A 27,379-nucleotide genomic window follows, 5' to 3' on the forward strand; every position below is an offset into this window, starting at 1 on the left:
ACAAAATAAAAAATTTCAATGAAAAATCATTATAAATAACATTACAGTAAATATGGAATTATATAATAAAAATGTAATTACACTTATCTTTATTCTCAAAGACCTATAACAGAAAGCACACCCATTAATGTACATATATTTTAATATTTTAAGAAATACTCATTATACAAACGTTTTTTTTTTCATTGATTTGTATAATTGAAACAAATGCTATTGTGAATATTCTTGTACATAACTCGACGGTCTGACGCGCACGTACGTGGCAAAATTAGTATTGTGAATTTTATTTTTAAGAAGTATATACGAACAAGCCAAATGCAATCTACAGTGCAACAAATAAAATTTATTTGTTGCTTTAATACGCAAATCGCAATTTTGTATCGTAACCGAGCTTATCGAGGTTAGGATTACAAGCGATGTTGATCATTGGAGGTGGGCCACACATAAGTACCATTGTATCAGGTGACGGTGGAAACATATGATCTTTTATCATGTCCGCGTTTATGTGGCCTGTACTATACGGCCAAATTTCACTGCTGGTATCTAATGTATACCATAGCTTTAATTTTTTAGGATGATTCTTTGCAATATCATCTAATTCATCCCGAAGTAATATGTCTTTTTCAGTTTGATTGGCGTACAGTAAAGAAGTTTGGGTTTCATCTGTAGGATCCTTTATTATAGCACGAATTAATTGCAGCATTGGTGTTATTCCTGTCCCACCAGCCAACATTACAATCTACATTAACAAAGAAAACAATATTATTTATATACATAAATATATTAACTTACTTTAGCTTACATTTAAGTAGTCACTTCTTAATTTATTCTAATCTCAGTTGTTTAGATTAGAATATTTATTTATGTACATCTAACAGCACCATGTAATCTATGTTGCTTTCTTCATTTCATAACAGAAATTCATAAATTCATTACATACCTTCTTGACGCTATATTCAGCAGGTGGATCTTTTCGCAAGATTTTTATAGAAAACTTTCCGTGGCCTTTATAAATAAGCCTACCAGAAGGCCCTCTGAAATCAATAGTCTCTCCAATCTTTAAATTATCCAAGTACTGTGATAATTTACCTCCTTCAGGGAATTTTGGGTGCACATTTTTGAAGTATACCTAGATATATGTTGCCCATTTGAAACTACATTAATCTACTACATTAAGATAACTGTAAATTATATTTTAGTTTCTCACATACTTTAATGACAAGATCTACGTAGCCATGGTCATCATCACTCGAAACAGGTGTGTAGGAACGTATAACAAATTCATCTCCAATTTTTGTCGTTAAATGTACATGTTGACCAATTGGTAATCCCAACACATGATCTGATGTTGGCAATCCAAACCTAAACTTCCTTGTATCATGACTGATTATGTCTTTTTGAATCAGTGGTAAACTATATTTAACAACTGGGTCAACCAATAAAATTGGAGACTTTTTTTTCTTATCACTACTCCAACATTTATAGAATTTCACTGCTAATCCTATTACAGCTATAGTTCCTACAGCAGCCAATACTGGCACAACCTGAAGCAAATAAAAATATAAAGACTTAAGATTCATCGTGGAGAATTCTTATATAAGATTAATTTAAACCAATCAATCACAAAACAAAATCATCCAACAAGGAAGGAAGCATAAGGATACGCATATAAAAAAAATATATTAAATCAAACGCACTTGTAAGTTGCAACAGAAAGTCAAAATCCAAGTTTGAAAATAGTGTAACTTATGAAAACATACGTGTCATCTTACAAACATAATTGCACTTTATTTAGCAACTATATTGCTTGAATCGAACACATGAAAGGTTCGACAAAACTAATTCCTACTGCTACATTTAACTGGAAAATTAATAGATTTCCTCAAGAGGTTATTCTTAATATAATAAAAGGATCGAAGCAGTGGATTAATTTGTTCGATGTTGCCCATTGTTACAAAAATCGTACCCTCACCTTTAGGAAGCATTCTTTTTTATTCGAATAAGACTTACCAGTGATCGTAAGTTTGGCATCGTAAATCAATTCGCACGTGGGTAACGACCTCAGTTGAAAGAATGCTGAGAACGAGGCTAAGGTCGTAACAACACGAGGGAATAAAGGTGGGGCAAATGAAGAGAAAAGAATCCACAAGATGAATAAGAGCACCAGCCCACTATGTACACAGTTTACCGAGAAAAGGTAGAGGAAATCTTTCGGTCCGTTACCGGCTTCTGAGAAATTTTTGCGCGCACGCCTCGAGAAATCGCCGGCTTTTACACGGGGTCAGACACAGGGCGCTATCCTTTAAAATAGATCTTACTTCCCTCGATCTAAGAACAGTTCTACTATTTCAATGTATTTATAGCTAAAATGTGCCTACATGTGCAGGGATAACACATCGAAAGATTACGTTGTTTCATAATTGCTAGAAACTATGACATAACGTAGAGGATTCTACGATATGGATATAATTTTCAATATATCGTGGAAATTCACAATGGAATGTAAAATGTACCCGGAATTTGCTAGTTTTTAGTAATTCTATAGACTAAAAGTTTCTTTTTAACAATAATGATGTTTTATTTAAAATATGAATAATTGAACATTGAATAGAAAGTATAAAAATTTAATTTATGGTGTTCGAATTAACGAATTCTATTTAACGTGTACTCTATCATTAATATTGCGTACGTAAAGTGATCTTGTAATGAATTAAACATATTCTGCGTACATATTTATAAAACCGTTCACTGAAAGGAAGTAATACGTGTCCAATGAATAAATTTGTCTCAATCAACTTACAAAAAGTTCTACATATAGGAGTAGCCGTGTTTTTGGGGTGATTTTATGAAAGGATAATATAGTGTTTTGTATAATTTAATATTAATAAATAATTAAATAGCGTATACGCACATATAATCCGATTGATGCGTCAGTCTTTTGATCAGACATAATACTTGTTATATTTACACTGCTATATTCACAGATATCAGGTATGTATCATATGTAGTAACCACCTGTTATCTCGTTCAATTCGGGAACGTAATGTGTCGATGTTTTATTTTTAAATATTACTTAACAAAATCGGCTAAAAATATAAATAACACGAGAAAAAACTCGACAAGAACACGTCTTACGATCTATTGCTTGACTGAATGATCGCACAGTTTTTAGACTGTTATCTTTTAATGGATGATGAAATTATTACAGCACAAGGACATGACCGAGTACAGATAATCATCTTTTTTTGCAAGCTAACATTTTACACAACACTATGCACGTATTACATAAATTAGGTAGATATAATGATAAGCAAAGTTGTATTGTAGAATGTGTACGTATTAAAAACCCTGTAATTACGTTCTAAAAATACTTTGGTAAGATATGTTACAGAACGCAATTATCTAACATAAAAATGTCTTTTTGTAGAACAAAAATTTGAGCAAATAGAAAACTTGATTTGAATTTGTAACAATACTCCTGACAACAATGTAGAGAATATATACTTATGCATATAGCATTTACATAACGTTTTACATATTTGTGTTAGTATGTAGCGACATCTTGACAGATTTGTATATTTTGCAGTAGGTTAGCTGCCGTTATAGGTTATGTATCGAATGTAATGTAAACAGAGTGATAAATTGGGAACATGTTCGTATAGTTTCGCGATCGCGTCTTGTCTCGTGATTTTTGACGCATTCAGTTTTATATTTCAATGGAAGTTTTGCATCGTGCGCTGCTTACGTGGTTCAACCTCCTGATATTTTTTATTCTGCTTGTTTTGAGGCTCGATCAGAGGATAGAATGGAACTGGTTCATAGTTTTTATTCCTATGTGGTTGTACGATCACATATTTCTGGCTTATATCGTTTTTAACATGATTTCACACTGTAAAAATTCCCACCTTCTTAAATTACCTCGGGAAGTAAGTTGGACAATAAAGTGTAAATTTCAGGAACTGCTATGTACCATGCATACTTTTCTTTGATGCATCCAGTTCCATGAAGAGTTATGAAAAATACTGAAAGACTTTTTTTTCAGATACGGTATATGACAGCTGTGTTTCTGAAGTTAAGCGCACAAATTTTAATATGCTTGAAATTAGAGGCACCTCATTGGTTTTTACCAGCAAAAGTTGTGTTGGCCCCATTTTGCATTCTCCTTCCAGCATTAGCAGTTGATGTTTTTATACATCTGATAAAACATTACCGGTATTAATGATGGCCAAATGACTGTTGACTCAAGAACATTTACATAGGTGTATGCAATATTTATTCTATTTCCTTTCTTTTCTTTATTTGTTACACAAGCTGTTACATCTATTCATACTAAAGAAGTTATACTGATCCTATTTATTAATGCAATTCACAATAGATTTTTTGAGTATAACTTTTTGCATTAAGAAAGTGTTCACTTGAATCTATCTGAAAACTAGAAAGTTTTATAAATTTTTCTCTTCTATATTATAGAAGAGAATTACATGATGGAGATCTATGTAATTGATTTTTTATTAATTTCGTAATATATTATCAACATTTACGTAGCATTGCATTAAACAGTGAACAAAATTTAGTAAGATAAACATGTTGATGTGCAGTTACTTCCAAAAATTCCTGTTTATTGTAATCATTGGAAATAAAAATAATTATTTTTATTTCAATTAGTAAACTGATTTTAATTGTTTCATTGTTTTAATCACTCTAACTACAATTTAAATCAAATTTACCTTGTTCCGTGATTAGGTATGATATTAATATATATTTTTCTATTTTGGAATAAAAAAAATTCTATTATTTTTCATAGTTTTTCCAAAATTTTGATTCTTAAATTCTTAAATAGTGAAAAAGTGTAAAAAATTGTGATGTAGAATGCCCTATATAATGGTAAAAAATTGTTATGTAGAATGCCCTACATAATGGTTAATAATTATATGACTAAATATTGCCTTGACAATAGGTTTCATTTTACACATCATGAGCTTTTTCATAAGTTAAAGTGACAAAGTATATAGAGCATTTTCAGACAGCATGGTAGTCACAAGATGCAAGTCTTGCATTACTATAAATATTCTATTGCACAATGATGAAAGGATAAATAGAACAAGATATAAATAAGTAACTCTACAGGAGCTGCATTATTGAACCTTTCCTCATCAGTCTACAAGACTGCTGTCACTTACAAACAGTGAAATTCTAAACATTATTTGTATATTTATTGAAATAAAATAAGTGACAGTGAAATAATACAAAGAATTTACATAAGTAGCTATCCTTTGGGAGTTATGCAACATGATTCATTGACAAATGCCTTCTGTTTGCATTGTGCATAGAATAATTATCCCAGCAAACATCTGTCACATTTCAAACCTATTGTGGACCATTTAAGTTCTTGCATTAATAATGGTCAGTGAAATTAGAATATAATTGTTGTATAACAGAACAAGGTGATAACGGCGCAAGGCATTTCGCTAGTTAGTTGACAATGGAACAAGTTTTGTACCACAGTTGCATACCATTCCTGCATTTTCACTAGGAATTAGTTAACACTTTGAATGTTTAGTTTATGTGAGTGTAAAAGATATGAATTTATAAAGTGAGTAATAAGAGTTTTTTAGTGATAAGGTTATACGTTTGTTGTAATTAATTTGTGAAATGGACACGAATAATATGCAACAGGTAGAGTGGCTATATACGCTCTTTAAAATATGTTACATTAAACAATTATAAAATCCTCTACAATAAATTTGATAAAACTTAAACATTGGTAGTTAAATTTACAAATATTAAAATACACAATTATAAACAATGTTTATTAATATTTCCTTGGTACCCTAAATTCTATTTCATTGTAATTAGTAATTCTTAAATTACTGCAATTCTATTTTACAGATAAGCTTGATTTGTTTTATAATATTTTACTTATCGCTATCGTTATTGAAAAGTCAAGTTTATGGAGGCACAGTCACTGTAACAGAAGTTCCTGCTGGTCATTTAGCTGAGCTTCCGTGTTTGAGCAGCGATGACCATCATCGTTTTATGTTTTGGCAACTCTCAGATGATAATCGTATTATTGGGCCTGGAAATCCAATGGATGAAAACAAATACAATTATGAGGTGTTAACAGGAAAACTTTTCATTAGGGTAACTAATGATTATACATATATCATATAAAGTTTTAGCTTTTTGTTCTATCAGATTCCAATGTTTTTTGTTAGGGTGTGTCAACAGCTGAATCTGGTTTTTATAAGTGCATTTCAAAGGGTATATCAGATCATTCTGCCATTAATATTCATGTTGTTGAATTAATAGTAAAGAAAGATTGGGAGGATGTCTGGGAAAATGATTTTGAGGTATACTTTAATTTCAGATGAGTACATATTAAATACTAATTGTATTACTGTCTTTTTTAGTATTTATTTCAAATATATTTTCTTATTTCTAGACAAATTTATTACGAGGAATGGCTGCCGTGATGGTAATTGTTGTTGCTATAGCTATTGTTCTTTTCATTATTATAAAAAAGAGGAGCAGAAGTCGTCAATTTTTTGGTAATTACTCCAGAAGTACTCGATTGTAATAAGAGTACATGACAAAAAATTATATTTTTATATTTAATTAACATAATATTTTTGTTATTAAAGATTTGGAAGAATCAAGAGAAAATTCACCCGCAAGGTATACGCCAAGTGTCCGTGCCGGTCCTGCAGTACCTCCACCAATAATTGAAGAAAGTGGCATTGATAATGCTGCTTTGGATATTGATTTCCCAAGAGTGTTCAAACAAATGCAAAAATAATGTAGCCTTGTAGTATATTTCAAGCAGTTTTTAAATAGTAGGACTATAAAATATTGCATTCAAAAGGCATACGTACATACACGCAGTCATATTCGTTTATTCATACATATGTTGGTTTCATAATTGTACCACGAAGGCATAAAATATCTGATCATTTTGTAAGTAAGAAAATAACTTTAATCAATATTTTTGAGGTAAAACAATTCGCGTCACGTTATTGTACATATATTTATACATATAAATACTGATTGAATTCTTTAATTAAATGTTTCATTATTTTAATAGATATAAAATAGTGAAATCATTTTAACTTCTTTTATCACACTTCCGTTTTCTGTAAATATTTTTACATTCATGTTAATTGTACGTATTATAGTTCACAAATTTTTGTACATTCACTGAGAATTTGTGGATATTCCATGAGAAGTATCCAACATACTATCATTAGCTACATCTTCATCATCTTCCTCATCTTCTTCGTCTTCAGGTTCCACTTCGGTTTCTAATAATCTTATCTTCCTATTACTTTCGCTTAGAACAGCCGCTACTTTTCGTGCACCGCTCACTGCTATGCGTCTAGCAGATATACCTTGAAAAGATCGTGGCCAGCTGTTACCTAGAAGATCTGCCAAACTAATTACGTTCTTTTCATGACTTTCAAAAATTCGTGCATGATTCAATGGCAACTGCACGAGATACGATGCATGAGTATGTTTATTGAGTAATAATAAACTGAGGTACTCGCACGAGTAAAATTGTAGATCAACTGCGGTACAATCCATGTAAGTTTTGGAATGGGTTTCTGTTGAGGAAAATATTCTGTTACTTTTTAAAATTTCATTATTGTATATAGCGTTTCGCCTATACGCATTCGTAATAAAGCGACAAACCTGTTCTATGATCTATATCTATCGTGTTCAACTTAAAACTGAGAGAAATGTCTTCTGTATGTGAGCATTCGACTTTAAACAGTCGTAACATTTTATGATCCATGTCGCATGTTGCTACTAGCAAGCCATCGTCACTTGTTGCGATTTGTGACGATTTAAATCCTACGGATGGTGCCAATGCGATACTTGATATAGTGAAATGTTCGATTAAACCTTGATACGCTTCTCGAAAAACATTATGAACAGCAGTAATCAACTTTGCATGAGATTGTAACAGAGAATAGTTAAGGTCTTGTTTCACGATAAGCGGATGATCGCGAAGGCAGTGATTTTCATCAAGCATAGCTGCCCACTCGCTGCCTTCGGGAGTTAGACAAGTTTGTAAATTTTCACGTCGTAAATATTGACCTAATTTCTCTAAATTTACTCCTTTTCGTCCCCCAACACCGGATTCTGTTTTATCGAATCCACGTAAAAATTCAGCGATAAACGTTAATTCTTGTTGGCTGACACGACTTACTTCAGATGGTATTCTTTCGTCTGTTAGTCTCAGAATTACGACATACAACCATCTTAAATAAAAAGAAAAATAGAAAGTGTTTAAATAAATATGATATTACTGTTAATTTTAAAACGTACCGGAAAAACGCTTTATAATCACGCATACTGTGATCTATAACTTGTTGAATTTCAGATGACTTTGCTAAGAAAGCTTCTGATGCATGAAGAGCGTTAGTTATAATATTTTCGTCAGTGAGTCCTAATAATTCGTACGGGCCGCCCAATCTTACCATTCCTCTCATTTCAGCTAACTGATACACTAAAGCCATTCCAACACTTGTTAAATTTTTTAATACTAATTTCTGTAAAATAACAGTACAGTAAAATATATTGCAGTACACGTTTATATTATTAATTTCTTATATATTTAGAACATTTAAACTTGTTATCTACCATACCTGTATGTTGCTGTAACACATTTCAATACTGTGACCCAATTTTTTTAATCCTTTCTCCGTTAAATCGCGTAGTAAAAAATTCTCTAAGTTTTGAGTTGGTATGCCGATCATTAATAATTCTAGAAAGTCTGCAGCAACTCCTCCAGGTGGATTTGTTTCAGCATATCGTGCAAGCTTTTCGTCCATTTCCAAAAGTATCGTTTCCCAGGCTTCAGAGATCGCCATTAACGTTCGCGAAAGATAATCCATTAGGTACTCGATATTAGCTTGAGCTTGTGCTACCTCAGATTGAAATAAAGAAACTTGTAGAAAATTAAAAAAAGTATTATTTTCAAGCAAAATAATTGCGAAAAAATAAAAGGGCTTTATTCAAAGAACCTTTAAAAATGCAGTGCTTTGTTCCAACAGTGGACACCATAATCTACTCGCTTTGATACCATTGTTGTCTTTACACGTGATCCACATTGATTTACCAGATCCACCACTGATTTCTAGTATTCTACCATGGCCAATGGTAATTGTACCACAGTAGAACATTCCAAACACATACATTGCAACTTGCCCGTTATCTAAACCAAGCTAGAAAAAGTATAATCATGCATATACAATCGTAATTTTAACGTTTTCAAACATTTCTGCGTTAGATCTTAATCTTACAAAGAGTATATTCAATGTTTGAGATAGAAACTCCTTCCGTTCTGGTTCCTGACCAAAGCTTCTGTTTAGACTAGGCAAAGGTGGAAGGTACTCCCCTGTTGGCAGCATGTTTGCTTTGTTACCATTTAACGTAGAATCAGTTTCTATATTCGTTAATGGTAACCACATCATGCACGTAATTGCATTGTACAAAGTGAGCTTTGTTTTATGTATGATATTTTTGTTCTCGATATCCACGAGGCATACTACTTTAGAAGTTTCGTAACAAATTGCTAAAAGCTTCCCATCAGGCCTCCATGCTAAATTCACTACAGTATCGGATTCTTCTGGAGGACTTAATAGCCATACTCTTTGCCACGTCAATCTGTGCAATGTAATTTCTCCTGTGATTAAAAATAAAGAAACCCATTTAATGCGATATAAAATTACCATTACGATGAATCAAATTTTGATACTCGTTATCATAAAATCAGTGAAATATCTTTCATTCACACAGCTAGAAAACTGTTTTGTTTATCAATTTGAAAATTTAACCTTTTATATTTGCAATGGCTAGAAGATCCATTTTCGGAGACCATTGCATTCTTGTAACTTCGGCAGGAAGTTGTCGTTCCTCTAATTGCCTCATACTACCTGCCATTGCTTTATGCCGATCACAATTTAATTTGTAACAGCATTCTATTGAATTATTGAGAAGTGCAATTTTAAGGTTATATTTGCATTAGTGTTTCCCTTACATCTTTTATTCATCCGTGGCGCCATCTCTGTAAAAAGTGCTCAAACTGGTCGCACAGCGTTACCGATGGCGAAGTAAACTATGAAGAACTACTAGCGCCATCTCTTGAAGAAGCGTTGAAACTAATGCTCGACTAGTTTTAGCATTTCTCCGGGAGATGGCGATAGCGCTTCAGTAGTTTACTTCGCCATCGGTAACGCTGTGCGACCAGTTTGAGCACTTTTTACAGAGATGGCGATACTAGTTAAAATAGCGCTTTTTAAAATAAAAATTTGAAAAGGAAAGGGATTTAGATATTTTCGTTCCCAAACGTGAGATCCCCAAATGTCTAAATATAATTAAAGCAACATGCTGTATACCTAATAATTGCCTATGAATCACTTTAGTTATCGTTTAAAAATGAAATATCGTAACAGGTTTAACGAGCGGAGCAGTAGACGGTGTGTCACGTTTGAAAAATTCATGCGAGTGAATGCAGCAGGAATGCGACAGTTAAACAAATTGTCTAAACGCTGCCAACAGCAATTGAGCGGTCGTGGAAACGAGAAGTTTTGGGATTTGAAATAAAAAATAAACGTCGTCACTGGCTTTTTTCGTATGCGCGGGAGCTGTTGTCCGGTGCGGGTAATGATTTTTCAAATATCATTCCAAGTTACGCGGGCCAATAAATGGGTACGACTCGCACGGTAGTACTAAATCTAACTGGGATGGAATGCGTCTTCTCTTTGTAAACGAGGTCATCGCGATTCAGATGATAATAATCTTCGTAACTGAGACAAACATGGTTTCCTCGTTTATTACAATCATTATAAATATTTTCGAAACGGTATCGCATTGTGTTCTTGATATAAATTATACGCAAACAATTTGTTTGGCATATTTCATTCGATGTTTGATGAAAGGATACTGTTACGGGAGAAGCAAGGGAAATATTTGAGTAAGTCCGGGAAAGATGTGGGATCATTGATTCTCGAGAGCAAGGGAAACAAAAACTTCCTGTTTTGGATACTTCGAGATATATTTTCGCGCGGTTACGCGTAAACAGTCGAGTATTCACAATTTCAATGGCTCAAGCGCATTTTTTCATATACTAGAAAAAGACAATCATACATCATAAGGGAGTAGGTACATTCAACAACTTTGAAAAACCAATCTGCGAGTGAATGAATCAAGTGGCTCGCGCAAAGACTGTTTCACTAAACTCTCACACCTCATTCAAGACTACAGTTAAAACAAACAAAATGTTAACAACATCGTGGAACTTACTAACTCACCCTTTCGAACCTCTCACCGTCGAAACGAAACCTACATCCCCAGAAACGATTACAAGAGTAACAACTCCAAGCCATACGAATTTTCATCAGATAGCATCGAGTCAAACGGAAGTAACCAATAATCCTCGATCGTAGAAAGAAAAAAAGACAGAACCAATTGCCTCCTACTCTCGCGTCTTCAATTCCCATTCGAAGAAGAGTGAAATACCGCGGTCGCGTCTGGATTCGGGATGGACGGGAGCGTTGAAACTGGTTCACCTTAAAACCTGAATAGCCGCGGCGCCTGCATCCACGTGGTTCTCAACCGTTCACCGATCCGTCCTCACCGGTGTCTCGCTGTCCGACTGCTCCCGCGGTCGTCGTCGTCGTCGTCGTGGTCGTCGTAATTCGGCAGCGATCGGTCGCGTCGATCCGAGGATCGCGTGGCCGCGGCGTGGACGAGCGACGGTCGATCGAAGGTGGTTGACGGACGGATGGCGAACGCGCGCGGAGCAGGAGGGCGTCAAGGAACGCCACTGGGCACGTGACCCGCCAGCAGAATCCGCGGCGTCCGCCGAAAATCTAAATCCGTCCGAGCCGAGAAGAAGAAGAGGCACCCGCCGCCCGGCCTCCGGGGCCGCTCGAGACCGCAAAACCCGCTAGTCAATAATTGCCTCTAGGGTGCACCGGATCGGCTGGGCGGACCGGCGAAGAAAAAGAGAGAGAGAGAGAGAGAGAGAGAGATCGGTCGCGATCGTCCTCCGCGTGTGCGACGCAAACCGTGAGCGCCAGAGAGTCGTCGAGAACGGAACCTGCTCCCACGTTGCTCCGCGCCGATAAGGGGAGAGGGTGGTCCAGGGTGCCGGAAGGATGATACGCGTCGACGAGACTGACCCGGTGGGCGGTAAGGGACATCGAGATACGTTTAAATCGCGCCACCGATGGATGGTCGAATGTTGACGAAACGAGGAGGAATAGAGAGATGATCGTTGGAAGATGGAACGTAGGGGAATTGGGGGTGCAAGGTTTCCTTGGTGCATACGCCGTTGACCAGTAATTGTTGTTGAGGTTCTCTTTTTGCGAAGGGTTCCGATGTTTTGGAACGGAAGTGCAATGGGAACGTGCGCGGTGAAGATGTTCGCTGGTGGAGAATAGAGACGGGGATGTCGAAAGGTGGGACGCTGTAGATCGGAGATTTCTAGTCCAGTGGTGCTATTATTGGTGGTTCCCCGTGCGAGCTTTTGCAGTACGGTATTGTCTGTTAATCGACCGTTGATTCTTGTATCCTTTTAGAGAAAGTATTTCGATGTCTCGTTGGTACCGCGGCTAGCTGTAGTATGTATTGTATGCAGATTGTCGAATGGATATGGGATTGTGCGCGCGGAATAAAATTCTGAAAGTTTCTAAGAGAGGAGAGAAATTTGTATAGGATGAAACGCGTAGGTTTTACAAATTTCGATCGAGTTCTGTTTCGATGGGCATGGAATACGCGGTGGTTTCATTCTTGCTATAGAAGAACGAAGACGACGCAGCGTGCTTCGAGCGTGATTTTCCTTTAAATAAATGCACCGACTCTCTGGAATCTGGGACGGTGTTGTTTATTGATTTCTTCGTACGATCGATCTCGATGGACCCCCGAAATCGTTTCAGCCTCTCCACGTTCCCAACCAGCTGTCTCGTACAAAAGGGTGAAATGAGGTCGCACGGGCGCGATACGATGCGTTTAGTTCAGGAATGTTCGTGTTTACCAAAGACCGCACGTTCGCCGTGAAAGAGACGTGATATTCGAGGAAATAAAAAATGGCAAAACATCGCACACACCTGTCGTATATGTTTGTTATACAAAATACGATAACTTTACGAACGTTGTAAAAAATGCTGTAAAAAAAATTTCCCGCGAATTATTCGCTTCACGTTTTACATATAAGCTGACGCGATGGCTCTGTCCCGTGTTCAAATATTAATTGCGCTGCAAAATTGTAAATATCGTGCACGGCTGAGATGGCAGGTCGGATATTAAAGCCAGGCCGCGGGCTGAATACAAAAATCGCTAAATTTATACGCGAGACGATCCGGTATATGTGCACCGCATTCTGAATGTCAAAATTCGTGAGTTGGCGAGGTTCCCTCGCAGCCGAGGATCATCAAAAAATAGACGATTAACGAGCCGTTCGATTTTCATTTCGAACGGCCAGTGTCGTTCCCGCGACGACTTTGACGAATAGCCGTCGCAGAGGAACGCGTCTGTTACCGGAACTGTCGTCGCCTGCGAACGGAACTCGAGTCAAGTTTCAGCTTGATCAGCTTCCGATTCGGGTGACAACGCTTTCGCTCGAGAAGCTTTTAATCTCAATATTTTAATACTGGGAGATTAAAAAACAATATTTTACTTTAATCTATTTTTCTCTCAGAAAATATTAAATGTGTCGACGGTTTGGTTTCTTAAGGTAAAAAAGAGGATTGTATGTAAATGTGCTAATATCTCAGTTATTTATGTTTTTTATTTCGGTAGATGGTGGAAAAATAATTGGAAAAGATTGGCTATGTAGTCTAAGCTAGACAACACTTTTGATTTACACTAGAATTCAGTTTCACCTGTACACTTTTCACGTTCTATTTTGATATATAATTGAATTAATACTAATTATATACAACGAAGACGCACAGAATGGACAGATGATAGATTTACCGTATAACACAGTCGCGTTTGAATGGAACTTTGCGACTTTGCCAGAATGATCAGAGGCTTCCAATTGTAACAATTAACGAGTCGCAACGTAACAAGTGTCCACGAGACTGCAATTTCAAATCGAACGATTCGAGCAATATGCTAATATCAGAACTTGGCGGTGTTTTTCCAGAGATCGAACCGAGTTTTCCCTACCGAGATGTTACGGTGCGTCGAGGCGTGGAGTTCAAGGACCATTACGACATCCAATCGGAGATCGGACGGTGAGTGATCACATCGATTTCCTTCGATCGCACGGCACACACGTGCATATACCATGGCGTATTTTTATTGTTGACAAACAAACGCGTCTGGTGCCAAGGGCGTTCGATCGACCGTGTCAATCCGTAACGTATACGAATATTGTGTTTCGATTGGCAAAGATTTTCGTGCGTCGCTTTTCCCCCACGTCCCGTGATGGGAGCAACGCGCGGCGTTCGCCACCGGTAGCTTTCCAAAGCTGATATTGGCGCGACGCAACCGATTTATGCACGTATAATATCGAGCCGCGTCGCAGATCTGGTCGCCGTTGTTTCTCAATTTGATACGACGTACGTGCTGGATTCACGCATAGGTGTTGTAGATCGTACGAGGGACTCTGATACACGCGAGGAGTATTCTGGGGAACGTGGAATTTCCGTCCCGAAGAGACATTGTAGGCTAAATAGTTGACACGGATATACGAAATTAAATCACTCTTTGAGCCCACATTCTATTCTATTACGTTTTCGAGACACCGCTAAAATTCGTTTTTCGAGTAATGACTATTTTTTCTTTACACATAAATTAGTAACATTTCCTGGTCAGGCAAGTACTATCGGAACGATACTAAATTAGTGGATGACTCTGGTATGCGTCTACATCAGCGGTTTCTCGTTCTCACACTAACAATGCGAAATTCGATAGACAGAACTTACGCAGCAAAAGAACCTGTAGGAATTCCTAACGTTCCCGAGTTCGTGTGACGTTTTATCGTGTGCCAATCCGTCGCAATTTTTCTATTCCCTGGTCTTTGCGACCGTTGCTTACGAAACTTCCATTATAAATATTCCACGGGCCCTTATTCTTCACTTCTAACGTAGTTAATAAGAATTGATGATGGAACAAAATTTAATGAACCCGCTGGCTCATTAAATTCAAACTTACTGCTTCCGTTCCTTGGAAGTGATTTAACTTTCGTTGAAAGAATTTTGAAGAAATGAAGAAAAATGGTACTAGACTTTTAAAACAGTGGAATATCGAAGATACGGGTGAGAAATTTCCCAACGTCGTAGATCAAGGGGAAGAGAGACGGAGAGGAGGCGAAAGAGGAAGCGAGAAGAAGCAAGGAAAAAGTTGGAAACCTTGACGTGTTTATTCCTTCCGGCGCACGTAGTATTCCTGTCTTGTATACATCGTAATCTTTCAGTTACTATGCGTGTCTGCCATTATGAATGAGACTCGAAACTGAATGATCTTTACATGCAAGGCTGCCTCTTCCACGAGCCAGAAAACTCGCAGAAACGAACCGTTGAAATGTTTGTTCTCTCAAATTACGGAGCACCGTCAACGATACGCTGGTATGCGAGCGTTGCGTAAAACGTTGATAAACAACCGGTCGATACGTGGGAATAAAATAATAGGAATTGTCTCGAGAAAATTCTGACGTCCGAAGAGTAGACATTTATTTTTAATCCTGATCGAATAGCGATCGTGCATTGGTGGCTGCGAACAAAGGCATTGACGAATGGATCGGTGCCAAAGGTAAGATTTGAATGTCAATGACAAACTATTAGCGAACCATCAATCCTGAATGATCGTTCTCAATCGGCGGTCATCGAAAGGGTTCGCGCATCCTGTGGAACGACGTCTAGCTTCGTTAGAACGTTTGTGGAAACGTTCATGATTTTTTTTTAGTCGACTTCGCATCGGATACGTATTTGTAATTGAATTTTTTTTAGTTCCTGCGGTCGAATCGTAGTTGGTAAAATTGATTGGAATATTGTGAAACGTTTTGAATGGTGCAATCAAAATTGTAATGGAAAATAATTTCGTTTTCAAACTGATGAGTTTTCAACCGAGGCTTGGAAAAAGAATTTGCTCTCTATAATTTCATCGAAAGATACGAGAACTCGAGTCGTACACGGTTTCACTGGCCCAACGACGATTTCAAAATTCTGCGAAAATATTCACGATCTGAAGTCGTTGACCATATTGCAACAAAACTATTTCATTCATGATCATATTTCAAATTCCAAATTCTAAGGAAACGCCCACGATTACGATTCATTCACCATTTCTGTAGTAACAGGTTTCACGATCGTAAATCATCTGTCCCAATTAACGGAAATCATTTCCATCACCGCCAATCGCTATCGAATTGGCCGTTTTCCATCGAGTGTACGATCTCGCGTGAATCATAGCACCGAATCGCGGCTGGTCGTGAAAAATATCTTCTCGACGTCCATTCAGATATTAGTACTTTATTTTACGAGTGAAAACCCTTTGATGTACGGAACCACTCACGTGTCAAACTGATAATCTTTGTCAAATTTGATTTGTAAAATTGTAAAATTGGCCAATAAGATTTCAGTAGATACAATTATTACAAATTTCAAAAAAACGAACATGAAATCTGGGGTGAGATCAAGCGTGGCGTTACATCTCGATAACATCGGTATGCGGAGAGTCTGTGTTGCCACCGGGTTCGACGTATAATCAAGGTCCTCGTGTCTATAAATAATGCGTTTTTCGTGGTGACTGACGTGCGTGCGTCGAGTTGCCGGACGCCCAACGTCCCGACGCTCTTGACAGACAGATTCGATCGAGTATCGACACCTATCCGTGGTCACATTCCTTTCGAAACCTGTAAATATTTCCGCACTATTTTTATTTTACAGTTTCGATTCACAAATTCATCTCTTTTTACGAACGAATTTTACCTTAAGCATTCAAAATTCATATCGCGCATTCTCCCCTTATTTAATCTTGGTTATTTAAATATACCTTTGTCACGATAATTCATCAAATACACGCATCGTGGATTCTTCTATTATAATTAATTTGAGACGTAGCCTCGTCATGCTTACGATGTTCTCTGACAGATGATCTGTTTTGATAATTCGTTCGACCCTGTGGTCTATGGTATGCTCTACTAACTCACTGACTCACTAACTTGGCTTCGAGTCAGCCACGTTACACCATCGTGTTCTAGCGAGACGCGAGATGATAGCTTTGGCAGTCCTTCCGATTTTTGTCACTGCCATATTTTTCCCATCCAGGAAGAGTCCTTTGATCATCCACGGTACGTTTGCATCGTGTACGTAAATAGCCACATAGTTGGACAATCGAGAGGATTGATAGAACATTCTTCCATCAAAGCAGGAGTCCACGATTTTGACAACATTTATTGCTAATGTAATAGCACAAGTAATAATAAAATAATATAGTTGCAAACGCGACAATGATTCTTGCTTTATGCGCTTCGCTTGTACAAACGTATGGCGCACGGTCTGATGGAAGCGTCTGCATCTACTTACTCAGCTGATTGGTCAGCTGTGCCACGCGCTACGTTATAGAAGCTAGTAGAATCAGACTCATTGCAATGCAAAATGGCTGAAAAATGCATTCGTGCATTACGAATTCATGACTTCTATTGAAATGATCATTCCCCGCGCAAGGCCAACTATAAATCTCTTTACAGCATAATAATTTATAACGTATTAACCGTATCAAAGCGGGCTTGAGAATATCGAAGATTATACGTCGCAGAAAATACATTGAAAATTACAATACGTTTCTCTGTTCTTATAACTTCTGAATTATATTCGTATTTAGACGTTTGATTCGTCGCAGACATCGATTACAGTCCCGTTTGGTAATTTTTCGACGGAGAATCTGAGAAATTTATTTATCCGTTTCCGTACGCGCGAGAGTATGCGCACATATTTTCTCTCTCACTATATTTATCGCAATATCATTTTAACCAGATATGAATAATGAATTTTCAAAGTTTAGTGGGTTTCAGAGATGTTGGACGGTGTTTCGATTCTCGCGGACGTTGCTTGGCACAACAAGACGCTATAAATTCGAGATCGTGGCAGCTGAACACGTGAAATTTATTCTGTCGGATAGAACACGAAATTGGACGACATTATGCGCAACTTAGTTAGTTGGTTAAATTTGGGTAAATTCACTTTTCGTTGTTTCGTAAAAGCTCGCTTTTGCAATTGTTTCACTTCTAGAATCGCAGCCTCGCAGCAAGTTTCAGAAAACATAGCCACGCTGTTGTACGATCGGTATAATTATACCTCACCACTTAACCGGGCTTGAAATATATGATTAGAGATAATATAGATACTACGTACAGCTCGAGCAAACCGCTTTCTGCTTGAATATGACATTCGTTATCATTTACGAAGTATTATTCGAGGTATTATATATTTACGACAAAAAAATGTTGATCAGATAAGCGATTGAAGTCGCAGAGGCGGTCGCATTATGCGGTTTATTCATAATGCTTGAAATAAAAAAAACCCAATCCTGCTTACGTAGAATTAAACATGAGGAATTTAGCAAGGTCAAGGTTCAAGAATGCAATTTTTATTCGTGCTTTTGAAACACTCAAAAGAATAGCAACAAGGTGTTTTTGTTCTGCTCTCTTGTCTACCAAAATGTTCTCAAGTTACTAGAATTTATTACGCTGACATTTATTAGGGTAACGAAGTAATGCCGTGTGTGCTTCTGCCTTTCGCATTGTTCTAAGTTCTCAGGGTCTCTGATCAGTATTCTGAAATAACGACTCGCACTATTGGCAAAATTTTCTTCATTATTTTTAATCTGTATCTTTGTGATTTAACGTAACTAATATGTATATATCATTCCAGTATCGGTTGAAAGAAGAGTATCGAAAAGACCGGGCATTTCTACAAGTTTAGTAAATGCTACGATGGAAGATACTCGTGAAAGAATGCGAAAGGCGGAAGTGTAAACCGATTAAGATAATTGAGATCTGAATAAGAATTTCCACGAATGTTACATCTATAGATCCGTGAAACGAGATCGTTCCTATTTGCAGAGGAAAATTTGGCACCGTTTATCGATGTAAGGAGAAAGCAAGCGGCTTGATGCTGGCCGCAAAGGTGGTGAACACCGCGAAAAAGGAGGACAGACGAGCCGTGGAGCGAGAGGTCGAGATTATGAGACGGCTGCAGCACCCGCGACTTATTCAGCTCTACGATGCCATTGACACAGGCAAACAGATATACGTTATTTTGGAACTGTAAGCGATCGATGCCATAAACGCGTTCAATTGGCAAAACGAATTGTGCATGTCTACTACAGTTATTCTCGTGTGTGTGTTCAAGCATCGAAGGTGGTGAACTGTTTGAGAGGGTGATAGACGACGATTTCGTGTTGACCGAGCGCAGTTGTGCTGTTTTCATGAGACAAATCTGCGAGGGTATGGAGTTTATTCACCGACAGAACATCCTGCATCTCGATTTGAAGGTGATTTATCGATTATCTAAATTTCGTGCACCATATGTGTACATAGTAATGATTTTTCAACCTTTTTCCATTTCAGTACCGCTGTCTCTAAAATACTTTTGCCAATTTTAGCTTTGTGGAAAATTAAATGGAAAATTTGTTCATTTACAGCCTGAGAATATATTGTGTTTGACGAAGGAGGGGAATAGGATCAAAATCATAGACTTTGGTCTCGCGAGAGAGTATGATCCGAAGAAGAAGCTGCAGGTTCTATTTGGTACGCCGGAGTTCGTTGCACCGGAAGTCGTAAATTTCGATCAGATTGGTTATGGTACCGACATGTGGAGTATAGGAGTCATCTGTTACGTATTGTAAGTTGACCCTCAATTTCGATTTACTCGCTATTGCTTCTCTCTTCTACGTGCGTATTAAACGAATACGTGAGAAGTATCAGCAACATATAAAATGCATAATAAATTGCGTTAATAATCAATTTTTTAGTAGAAAAATATATTTTCAATGAAATTCAGTGTTTGTGGAGGTCTTCAATTATTTTACTTATTTTCTACGTTATTGAAAACTCCTAAATCCTTCAGTAAAGCACTATTTCTAGCATTAAACGAGCGTGTTTTTCATTCCAAACCTCTATTTTCTAACGGTACAAAGAACGTTCATAAATCTGGTTTGTTTGCTCGACAGTAAACGGTACCAGCACGAAACGATTGAATTGTAAAATTATTGTACATATTTCTCGAACGAAAAATTTTCTTTTTGCCGATACAACAACGAGAGAACGAAAGAAATATTCATTTCAACGAGAAGAAAGATTATTTGTGTGAAAATGGTTAGCACCTTTCGATAAGAATTTCAACAGTCTTACATAAATTTTCAGATTATCCGGTTTATCGCCATTTATGGGAGACACGGACATCGAGACAATGGCGAACGTGACCATCGCGAAGTATGACTTCGACCACGATGCATTCGCAGACATTTCTGAAGACGCGAAGGATTTTATCCGATGTCTGCTAGTCAAAGACAAAGAGTACGTATCGCTTGTTATTTTTTTAGAAACATTACGCGGCATAGAAGCGACGTGAAGGTCCAATATTAAAATATATATATCCGGATCACGTCACCGTTTGCGTTCTGGTGATCGACAGAATTCGAACATGGACACTAACGTGCTCGCAAAATTAATGAACGTAACGGCCCAGATAATGAAATGGAAGAGCATGGTTATTTTTGTGCAAGGAAGTCTAATACAATTATATATTCTCTCGAATAATTTTCATCTTAATTTAACTTATTTAGCTTATTTCATACTTCGATTCATTATAAATTTATTTCATTTTCCGATCTAAATAATTTTGGATTGTGACAAGTTGAATAGCCCATGGTAAACGTTTCTAACCGCGATGTATAATCCTTGTCAAGTCGAGCAGCATGGATTAAATGTACGTAGAATTTCTGTATACGTATTTTCATAGTGTAACGTCTTCTACAAAAATTTGTTCGGATAAAATGCAGAGTTATTTAGGCCTTCACGTTTTCGTTGTAACTCTATCACAGTTACATTTCGACTCTTTCTCTCTCTCCCTTTATGCCTGATTAATCCCACGCATGTTTTCTTCATTTACGACAAGTTGCTGTTCACTCGTAAAAACGCACATAAATGTGATATCTTAAAACAAACACTAAACAAACTGTAGCTCTGATCGAAGTAAACTGGGAACTCTAACGCACAGGATATAATTATCCGCTTTTCCTATTAAACATTGAACAGTAAGCACTAACAATAAAGTGCATCTCGATGTCAATTTCTCAACTTCACTTCGAGGACGAAAACAAATCCTCCCCTTTCTCGACTTGTGCCACCGTTCCGAAAAAACAAAGCATCCGGAAGCGAACGAGGAAGCGGACATCCACCGTGTCGTTTCTCAATCTCGTGGCACATAAGACGAGTGTCTACTTCCGATTCTCTACTCAAATTCCACTTGAGGACACGTTTATATCGCTCGCGACCTGCACGTATCCACCTCACCATCCGTACTACTACACCATTTCGCTCCCATCGCTGAAAAAGCTACGTCTCTTCGACTCGAAAAAGAAGAGACGATATCATGAGGGTGAAAGAGAGAGAGAGAGAGAGAGAGAACGAAAGAAAATCTAGAAAAATACATGAAAACCTGGGTCATCTTCACCATGGAGCTGTCGAATCTTTCAGCAAACGGATGTCAGCCAAGCAGTGCATGGAGCATCGTTGGCTGGCCAGAAAGACGATCAAGCAGCAACAGGTACCGACGTCGAAGCCGGATGTGCCGATACGAAACCATTACATCCCAAGAGTGCAGACGAATAACGTCGACGAACTGGACGTGACCAAGGATAATCTGAGGATGTTCGTCGAGCGCTGGCGGGAGCATCCTGACAGTCCATATCTGATCGATATCCCTCAGTACACGTTACCACAGCAGAACGCGGGCAAGGATCACGAGGAGTTGGCGTCGTTGAAGGGTCACAGCCCATCGCCGTGTGCCAGTATCTGCAGCACCGTGTCGGAAACGACGGACAGCTCCCCTCGAGAGAGCTACGGCTCGTTCCTGACAGTGCCCAGCTTTGGTCTCGAGAGGAGAGCTTCCGAGGGCGTAGCTACAGAGAAGATCAAGAGCGATCACGCCAGTCAGATTGTCCTGGCCGAGGAGATAATTAAATTGTCCGAGCGTCTGCGATCCATAGCGATGGGAGCGCCCGCGAGACAGGACGAGGACACCATGTCGGAGAGCAGTCAGCAGAGCAAAAGGACAGAGAAGCTCGAGGACAGGGGCAAGAAGAACGGCGTTCACTCGAGGAGTAACGGGTTGGTCTCTGAGAATACCGAGTGTAATGAGATTACAGAGAAATTGTCGAGTATAGTGCGGCACAGGAAACTCAATGGAACGACTTTTCATAGCAGTCGTAGCTTCGAGAAGCGTACGGACTCGAATGTCGGGAACATGTTCGCCTCGTTGAAGAAAACGAAGAAGAGAAATGAGGACGGCGCCGGGCAAGATGAATCCACAAATTCAGTCGAGACGAGATCGTTCGAAGAAAAAGTGGAAAATTCGAGGAGCGATAAGAGCGCGAGAATATTTAACAGGAAGGAAGGTGAGATGGATTTAACACCGCCCTGGCGACGACCACGAGTGAAACAGTTTGGAGAGACTAGTAGAGATGTACCTCGAATTTCTGGTCTTCGTAATTTGCATAAAAGTCTGAATCTTGACGAACCTACCAGCACGAAGGATTTGTTGCTTCATTTGCTGGGCGAATGGGAAGAGGTTGCCACGAGATCGACAGGTACTGGCCGGAAGTCGATCAGCGTCGATTGGTGCGGCGAGGAATCCATCGCCAGAAAGACGATGAATTCTTTGGCTGAATATTTCCAACTGAAACAACAAAATTCGACGGCTTTTAACGTTAATTCGACCACGTCTAGTTCGATACATCGTTGAAAGAGTTTTTCGTTTGAATCAAGGACTATGTTGGACCTGCCAGTTGTATTCTTTTTTTTTTTTAATGACAGTGAACAGGATGGTTCGCCATTACGAAGTTCTCAGGGCACACGCGAGAAATAGGGAGCATGCTGTTAATGGGTTCTTTGATAGGTTTTGTTTAGTGCTTGCGAAGAAGTAGCAAGGCTGTTTCCAGTTTGAGTGATGCTGAAAAGTTTGTAGCGAATGTGTAATGTGACGTTTATTTGAATTCATTTGTGTCGAGTTCAAGTAAATTTGTGAGTTCCTGGTGAATTGTTCGTGTTGTCAAATTTATTATATTCGATTTGAGAAAAAGGAATGATTATTAAAATTTTTCGACAATTAATACGTCTATTTATTTTTTATTCTTCGAAGAAAGTTCCCTTTACTCTGGTCATATGTTCAATATAAAAAATCATTAAACCTTCACTTTCGATTAATGAAATGCACGTCATAACAAAGACAATTACTTATGCATGGAAAATTAAAAATTATCTTAATCTATACAAGATGATTCAATAACAATTGTCGTGTTGATGTTATCAAAAGCGTGGAAGTCAGAAAGCTACCTACTGTTTTATGAAAGAAAAAGAAAATGGGACAGTTGTATTACTACTTATCGAACAAGTTTTTCTGCATTTTTCATAAAATAAATTTGACTTCCACATTCTACGAATACATTAAGATGGGGACTAGTTCCTGTCTGAAATCGATTTACTTTGAAACTAACCGAAATTGGATTCATTATTTTGCTCCAGGGAAAGACCATCCGCGGGCCAACTTTTAGAGCATCGTTGGCTGGAAGTAGCACTGGAGAACCCGATCTGTAAAAGTAGATTAAAGCGATATGTCATCAAGAAGAGATGGATTAAAGCAGTTAACACCATACTGGCGTTAAAACGAATGGGTGCCCACTTAGAATTGGATTAAGTTTGAATAGTCTGATTTTTAATAGCGAATTAATACTTGAGCTAATACGTTTGTAAAGAATTTCCAATGATTTTTGGACGACATAGTTGCATTAGAGTAAGCACGTCAAGTATTATTTTTTTCCTAGTAGAAAACGGTTTTAATGACGGAACATTCGCATGCGTAATGGAGTTGATGTTAGATGCTTGTGAGTTTCTTTTTTTTCTAGATGGCAAAAATTTAGGTGTTCATTAATATTTTTGTTTCGATGCGTACATTTTGTGAACGATGACAGTATTATAAAAACGACACTCAGATGCGACGAATGATGAAAATAATTCCACTCGACGAGAAAGAGATACATATATTTACCAAAGATTATTGTAAGGTTTAGCTGTAATTCAATTGGTAACTTAAAAAAAAAATACTAGTATATATTTTCATTTAGAATTTTTGAATACTTCTCATTGTTACTATTCAATTACACATTATATCTCTGTTAGTTACATTTAGTTATACATATTTCTTTTTATTCGCATGTGAATGAAATACGTGAAAGGTATAGTATAATAATGCCTATTAATTTACTGTGTACATATACGTTTTTAGTTTTTATTTAAAAATTACACATCGTTTATTTTTCGTAATAGACTTATCATTGTTGGGATTCTTCATTTTAATTTTTTTCTTTCAATTTAATTCCTATAATACCACTAAATATAGATGTATTAACAATTGTAACGTCATAATACTACATTACTAATATCTCTTTTTAAACTGTACATATATTATAATTCTAGTTGAGTAATTATAAGTGTATTATTTTTCATTATATCGTATTATTTTATATCATTTCTTATGCCAAATTCATAAGGGCATTGCCTCTTCGTATAAAGTGAGCAATTATTCGAAATGAAGAATTATAGCCACCACATCATAGATTTATAGTTGTTCGCATTCTTGGTATGCATGGCAACACGATGCATTCGTCTTTCGCTCTGTCACGATTAATAAATACGAAAAGGTCGACATTGACGCCATCGTGGATAAAATACACGCGTTTGAGCACGAAATTCTTGTAGCCGCGCGTATTGTGAAGTTACGAGGCTCCCTCGCGATAGGAATTCGTATTATGTAAATACGCACATGTAAGACACCAGTCGTGCCTTTAAATAAAGTCTTCTACAGTGTCGTGTACCATACGAGAAGCTGCACGATGTTGTATTATATTAATAGCTGTAGTTCCACCTGTTGTCTGACGTCTTCCGCTCTCAATCACGGCTGTTGCTCTTCTCTCGTTGCATAGACATAGAATAATTTTATACGCTCAGAAAAATTTCAAAAATTGAGAAAATAGCCATGAAAATAAAAATAAATATAGTTGCTTTTGAAAAAGATAACTTTTCTTTTTGATATGGGCATCGAATGTCACGTTCCTATTTAAATTCATAAAACACAAGAGAACTTAATAAAGGGCGTCTAAAGCGCCACGCAAGGTAGTTATTTGAAAATATATAAACTATTTAAAGATACCGGCGTAATCTTGTAAAAATAAAACATAGTTTGAAGTTAATAATGCAGTAAGCATAAGTCACGAATTTTATTTTTAATTGAAAAGTAGAATCGTGTGATCAGGTTCCTAATTATTTTTTCAAATCTTTTTCTACCCTTAAAACTTTACGTGTTTACGTATGTAGATGGCGACAGTATAGGATTCAAAGTTGTTTTCTTAGCATTGTAAATGTTTGTTGTATTGCGAATACTACTATTATTTTGTGATATAAAAAATTAGTAACTAACAATTATTGATTATAAGTGGATACACTTTTATTCGACGCTTAATAGTATAATAGTCTCCTTGTTTCATAACCAAGTGATAATCATCGTTGCCAATACTTATTGAAATTTATTTTCACCAAGAGTGAGTAAAGAATAGTTTGATACGAAAATAAAAGCAATGTCATGTTATTTTAGAAGTATTTCGAAATAGAAATGATAATTTTCCCTTTAAGTATCATTTGACAACGTTAAAAGAGAAAATCGTACAATTTTAAAGGTTATGTCATTTTCAGAACATATATAACCATACATTCTATTTTTCTAGGAGCATCTAACTATATTCTTTGGCATTGTAATATTCTAATATTTTTTTAAATGTATAATGTGTTTATATTTCAGATGGATGCGTTACAGAATTGGAGTCCATATGCCAAGGAATACGATCCGTTAAAAGCAGGTAGCATAGATGGTACGGACACAGAGCCACATGACAAAGCTATTAGCCGTGCAATGCAGGCACACTATGAACCACCCCATGGATTAAAATCAAAACCGGAAAGGACATTGTTTGTTGCCAGATTTGGTTCAAAAATTACAAAGCATGACTTAAAGGAGGTATGATATTAATATCTTCTTTACCTTCTAACAATTCTATTATACATTTAAAACATTAATAAATTTAGTTTTTTTCTAGGTATGGGGAAGTAGTCTCAGCAAAAGTAATAGTTGACGTTGTAACTGGACTCTCTCAGGGTTATGGATTTGTAGAAATGAGAAGTGAAGATGAAGCTAGGAAAGTAATTAGACGTTGTATTGATGCCACGTTAAAGGGTTATCAAATTTTTGTAGATTATGAATGTGGCCGTACATTGAAAGGATGGAAACCAAGGAGGCTTGGTGAGTAATTAAATTCTTGTTTTTTCTTGGTAGATAGGTAGTTGTAACATTTATGATTGTAATTGTATAGGTGGTGGTTTTGGTGGTAAGAAGGGATCAGGGCAACTTAGATTTGGTGGGAAAGACAGACCATTCAAGAAACCTATTGTACCCAATATTATAAGACCTCATCATCATGAGGAACATCACCGTGATCAAGAATATCACCATCGACATCATTATCACTGAAAAAAGTTTGATATTTTTTACACCAATTTTCATTGTGTAAGAGTTAATTGATTATTTTCCTATATAAATCATAAGTGAAATTGAGCATAAAAATTTGCCAACAATATTATCTCGCTAAATGCGCTCGTAGAAAGATACATGTGCAAATTTTGCAATTTTGACACGAGTCCAATGCAAATATTTGGGAGATTAGTACTTATGTGTCTTTTAAACACATAGAAACATTCCTAATAGGTGTTATGAAACACATTACACTATTATTAAATCTTTGTTTACTCCGAATAACGTTGGTATATTAGAAAATTAATTTAAAATGTAAATATTCTGAATAAAATGTACAAACGATAATAATCATAAATAAATCATATTTTATTAACTAAAATATAATTAAATGTTCGATTAATATTTTAAACTAACATATTTTTGACTTTACATTATTGTACTTTTTATTGTACTTTAAATTATTGTATTTTATTTTTTTAAACATTAAATATAACACCGATTTAAAAATATTTCTAAAATGTAGCAAGTAGAATTTTTTTTCCTCCACCAAGTCTGTGCTATAT

General features: G+C 36.9%; 6 protein-coding genes across 12 annotated transcripts in view; 4 read left to right on the top strand and 2 right to left on the bottom strand.

The window, feature by feature from the left end:
• Positions 1 to 27,379, top strand: part of Tpnt (troponin T, skeletal muscle) — an 84,967-nt gene that overhangs the window by 35,313 nt on the left and 22,275 nt on the right. The gene's annotated exons all lie outside the window — the stretch shown is intronic.
• LOC143422284 (NADH-cytochrome b5 reductase 2) lies at positions 263 to 3,077 on the bottom strand. 3 transcript variants are annotated; one of them, XM_076892832.1, is made up of 5 exons: positions 2,912 to 3,061; positions 2,011 to 2,328; positions 1,212 to 1,544; positions 941 to 1,129; positions 263 to 739 (listed from the first exon to the last, which is right to left on the bottom strand). In XM_076892832.1, exons 2-5 carry the CDS (start codon positions 2,029 to 2,031, stop codon positions 356 to 358), a joined length of 927 nt encoding a protein of 308 aa, XP_076748947.1. In that variant the 5' UTR covers positions 2,032 to 2,328; positions 2,912 to 3,061; the 3' UTR covers positions 263 to 355. The 3 variants fall into 3 exon arrangements, with proteins under 3 accessions (XP_076748947.1, XP_076748949.1, XP_076748946.1); XM_076892834.1 differs by having other exon boundaries at positions 2,011 to 2,340; positions 2,912 to 3,025; XM_076892831.1 differs by lacking the exon at positions 2,011 to 2,328 and having other exon boundaries at positions 2,912 to 3,077.
• On the top strand, positions 5,112 to 7,412 carry LOC143422288 (uncharacterized). 3 transcript variants are annotated; one of them, XR_013101697.1, is made up of 6 exons: positions 5,112 to 5,676; positions 5,890 to 6,141; positions 6,216 to 6,350; positions 6,443 to 6,548; positions 6,642 to 6,954; positions 7,333 to 7,412. XR_013101697.1 is itself a non-coding variant. In XM_076892842.1 (5 exons), exons 1-5 carry the CDS (start codon positions 5,653 to 5,655, stop codon positions 6,794 to 6,796), a joined length of 672 nt encoding a protein of 223 aa, XP_076748957.1. In that variant the 5' UTR covers positions 5,112 to 5,652; the 3' UTR covers positions 6,797 to 7,062. The 3 variants fall into 3 exon arrangements, 2 of the variants coding, with proteins under 2 accessions (XP_076748957.1, XP_076748959.1); XM_076892842.1 differs by lacking the exon at positions 7,333 to 7,412 and having other exon boundaries at positions 6,642 to 7,062; XM_076892844.1 differs by lacking the exon at positions 7,333 to 7,412 and having other exon boundaries at positions 5,112 to 5,403; positions 6,642 to 7,062.
• Apc4 (anaphase-promoting complex subunit 4) lies at positions 6,641 to 10,043 on the bottom strand. The gene is made up of 7 exons (XM_076892773.1): positions 9,837 to 10,043; positions 9,303 to 9,685; positions 9,024 to 9,224; positions 8,646 to 8,927; positions 8,326 to 8,549; positions 7,687 to 8,258; positions 6,641 to 7,598 (listed from the first exon to the last, which is right to left on the bottom strand). Exons 1-7 carry the CDS (start codon positions 9,940 to 9,942, stop codon positions 7,192 to 7,194), a joined length of 2,175 nt encoding a protein of 724 aa, XP_076748888.1. The 5' UTR covers positions 9,943 to 10,043; the 3' UTR covers positions 6,641 to 7,191.
• On the top strand, positions 11,785 to 23,931 carry LOC143422266 (myosin light chain kinase 3). 2 transcript variants are annotated; one of them, XM_076892779.1, is made up of 8 exons: positions 11,785 to 12,195; positions 14,153 to 14,243; positions 19,076 to 19,279; positions 19,365 to 19,506; positions 19,657 to 19,856; positions 20,378 to 20,530; positions 21,713 to 22,632; positions 23,759 to 23,931. In XM_076892779.1, the coding sequence occupies exons 1-8, from the start codon at positions 12,162 to 12,164 to the stop codon at positions 23,785 to 23,787; spliced, it is 1,773 nt and encodes a 590-aa protein (XP_076748894.1). In that variant the 5' UTR covers positions 11,785 to 12,161; the 3' UTR covers positions 23,788 to 23,931. The 2 variants fall into 2 exon arrangements, with proteins under 2 accessions (XP_076748894.1, XP_076748893.1); XM_076892778.1 differs by lacking the exon at positions 23,759 to 23,931 and having other exon boundaries at positions 21,713 to 23,346.
• LOC143433628 (U11/U12 small nuclear ribonucleoprotein 35 kDa protein) lies at positions 25,655 to 27,140 on the top strand. Its single transcript, XM_076911064.1, has 4 exons — positions 25,655 to 25,830; positions 26,088 to 26,303; positions 26,372 to 26,585; positions 26,656 to 27,140. Exons 2-4 carry the CDS (start codon positions 26,088 to 26,090, stop codon positions 26,811 to 26,813), a joined length of 588 nt encoding a protein of 195 aa, XP_076767179.1. The 5' UTR covers positions 25,655 to 25,830; the 3' UTR covers positions 26,814 to 27,140.

Source organism: Xylocopa sonorina, chromosome 3 (genome assembly GCF_050948175.1).
Source record: "Xylocopa sonorina isolate GNS202 chromosome 3, iyXylSono1_principal, whole genome shotgun sequence".
Classification (NCBI taxonomy): Eukaryota; Metazoa; Arthropoda; class Insecta; order Hymenoptera; family Apidae; genus Xylocopa; species Xylocopa sonorina.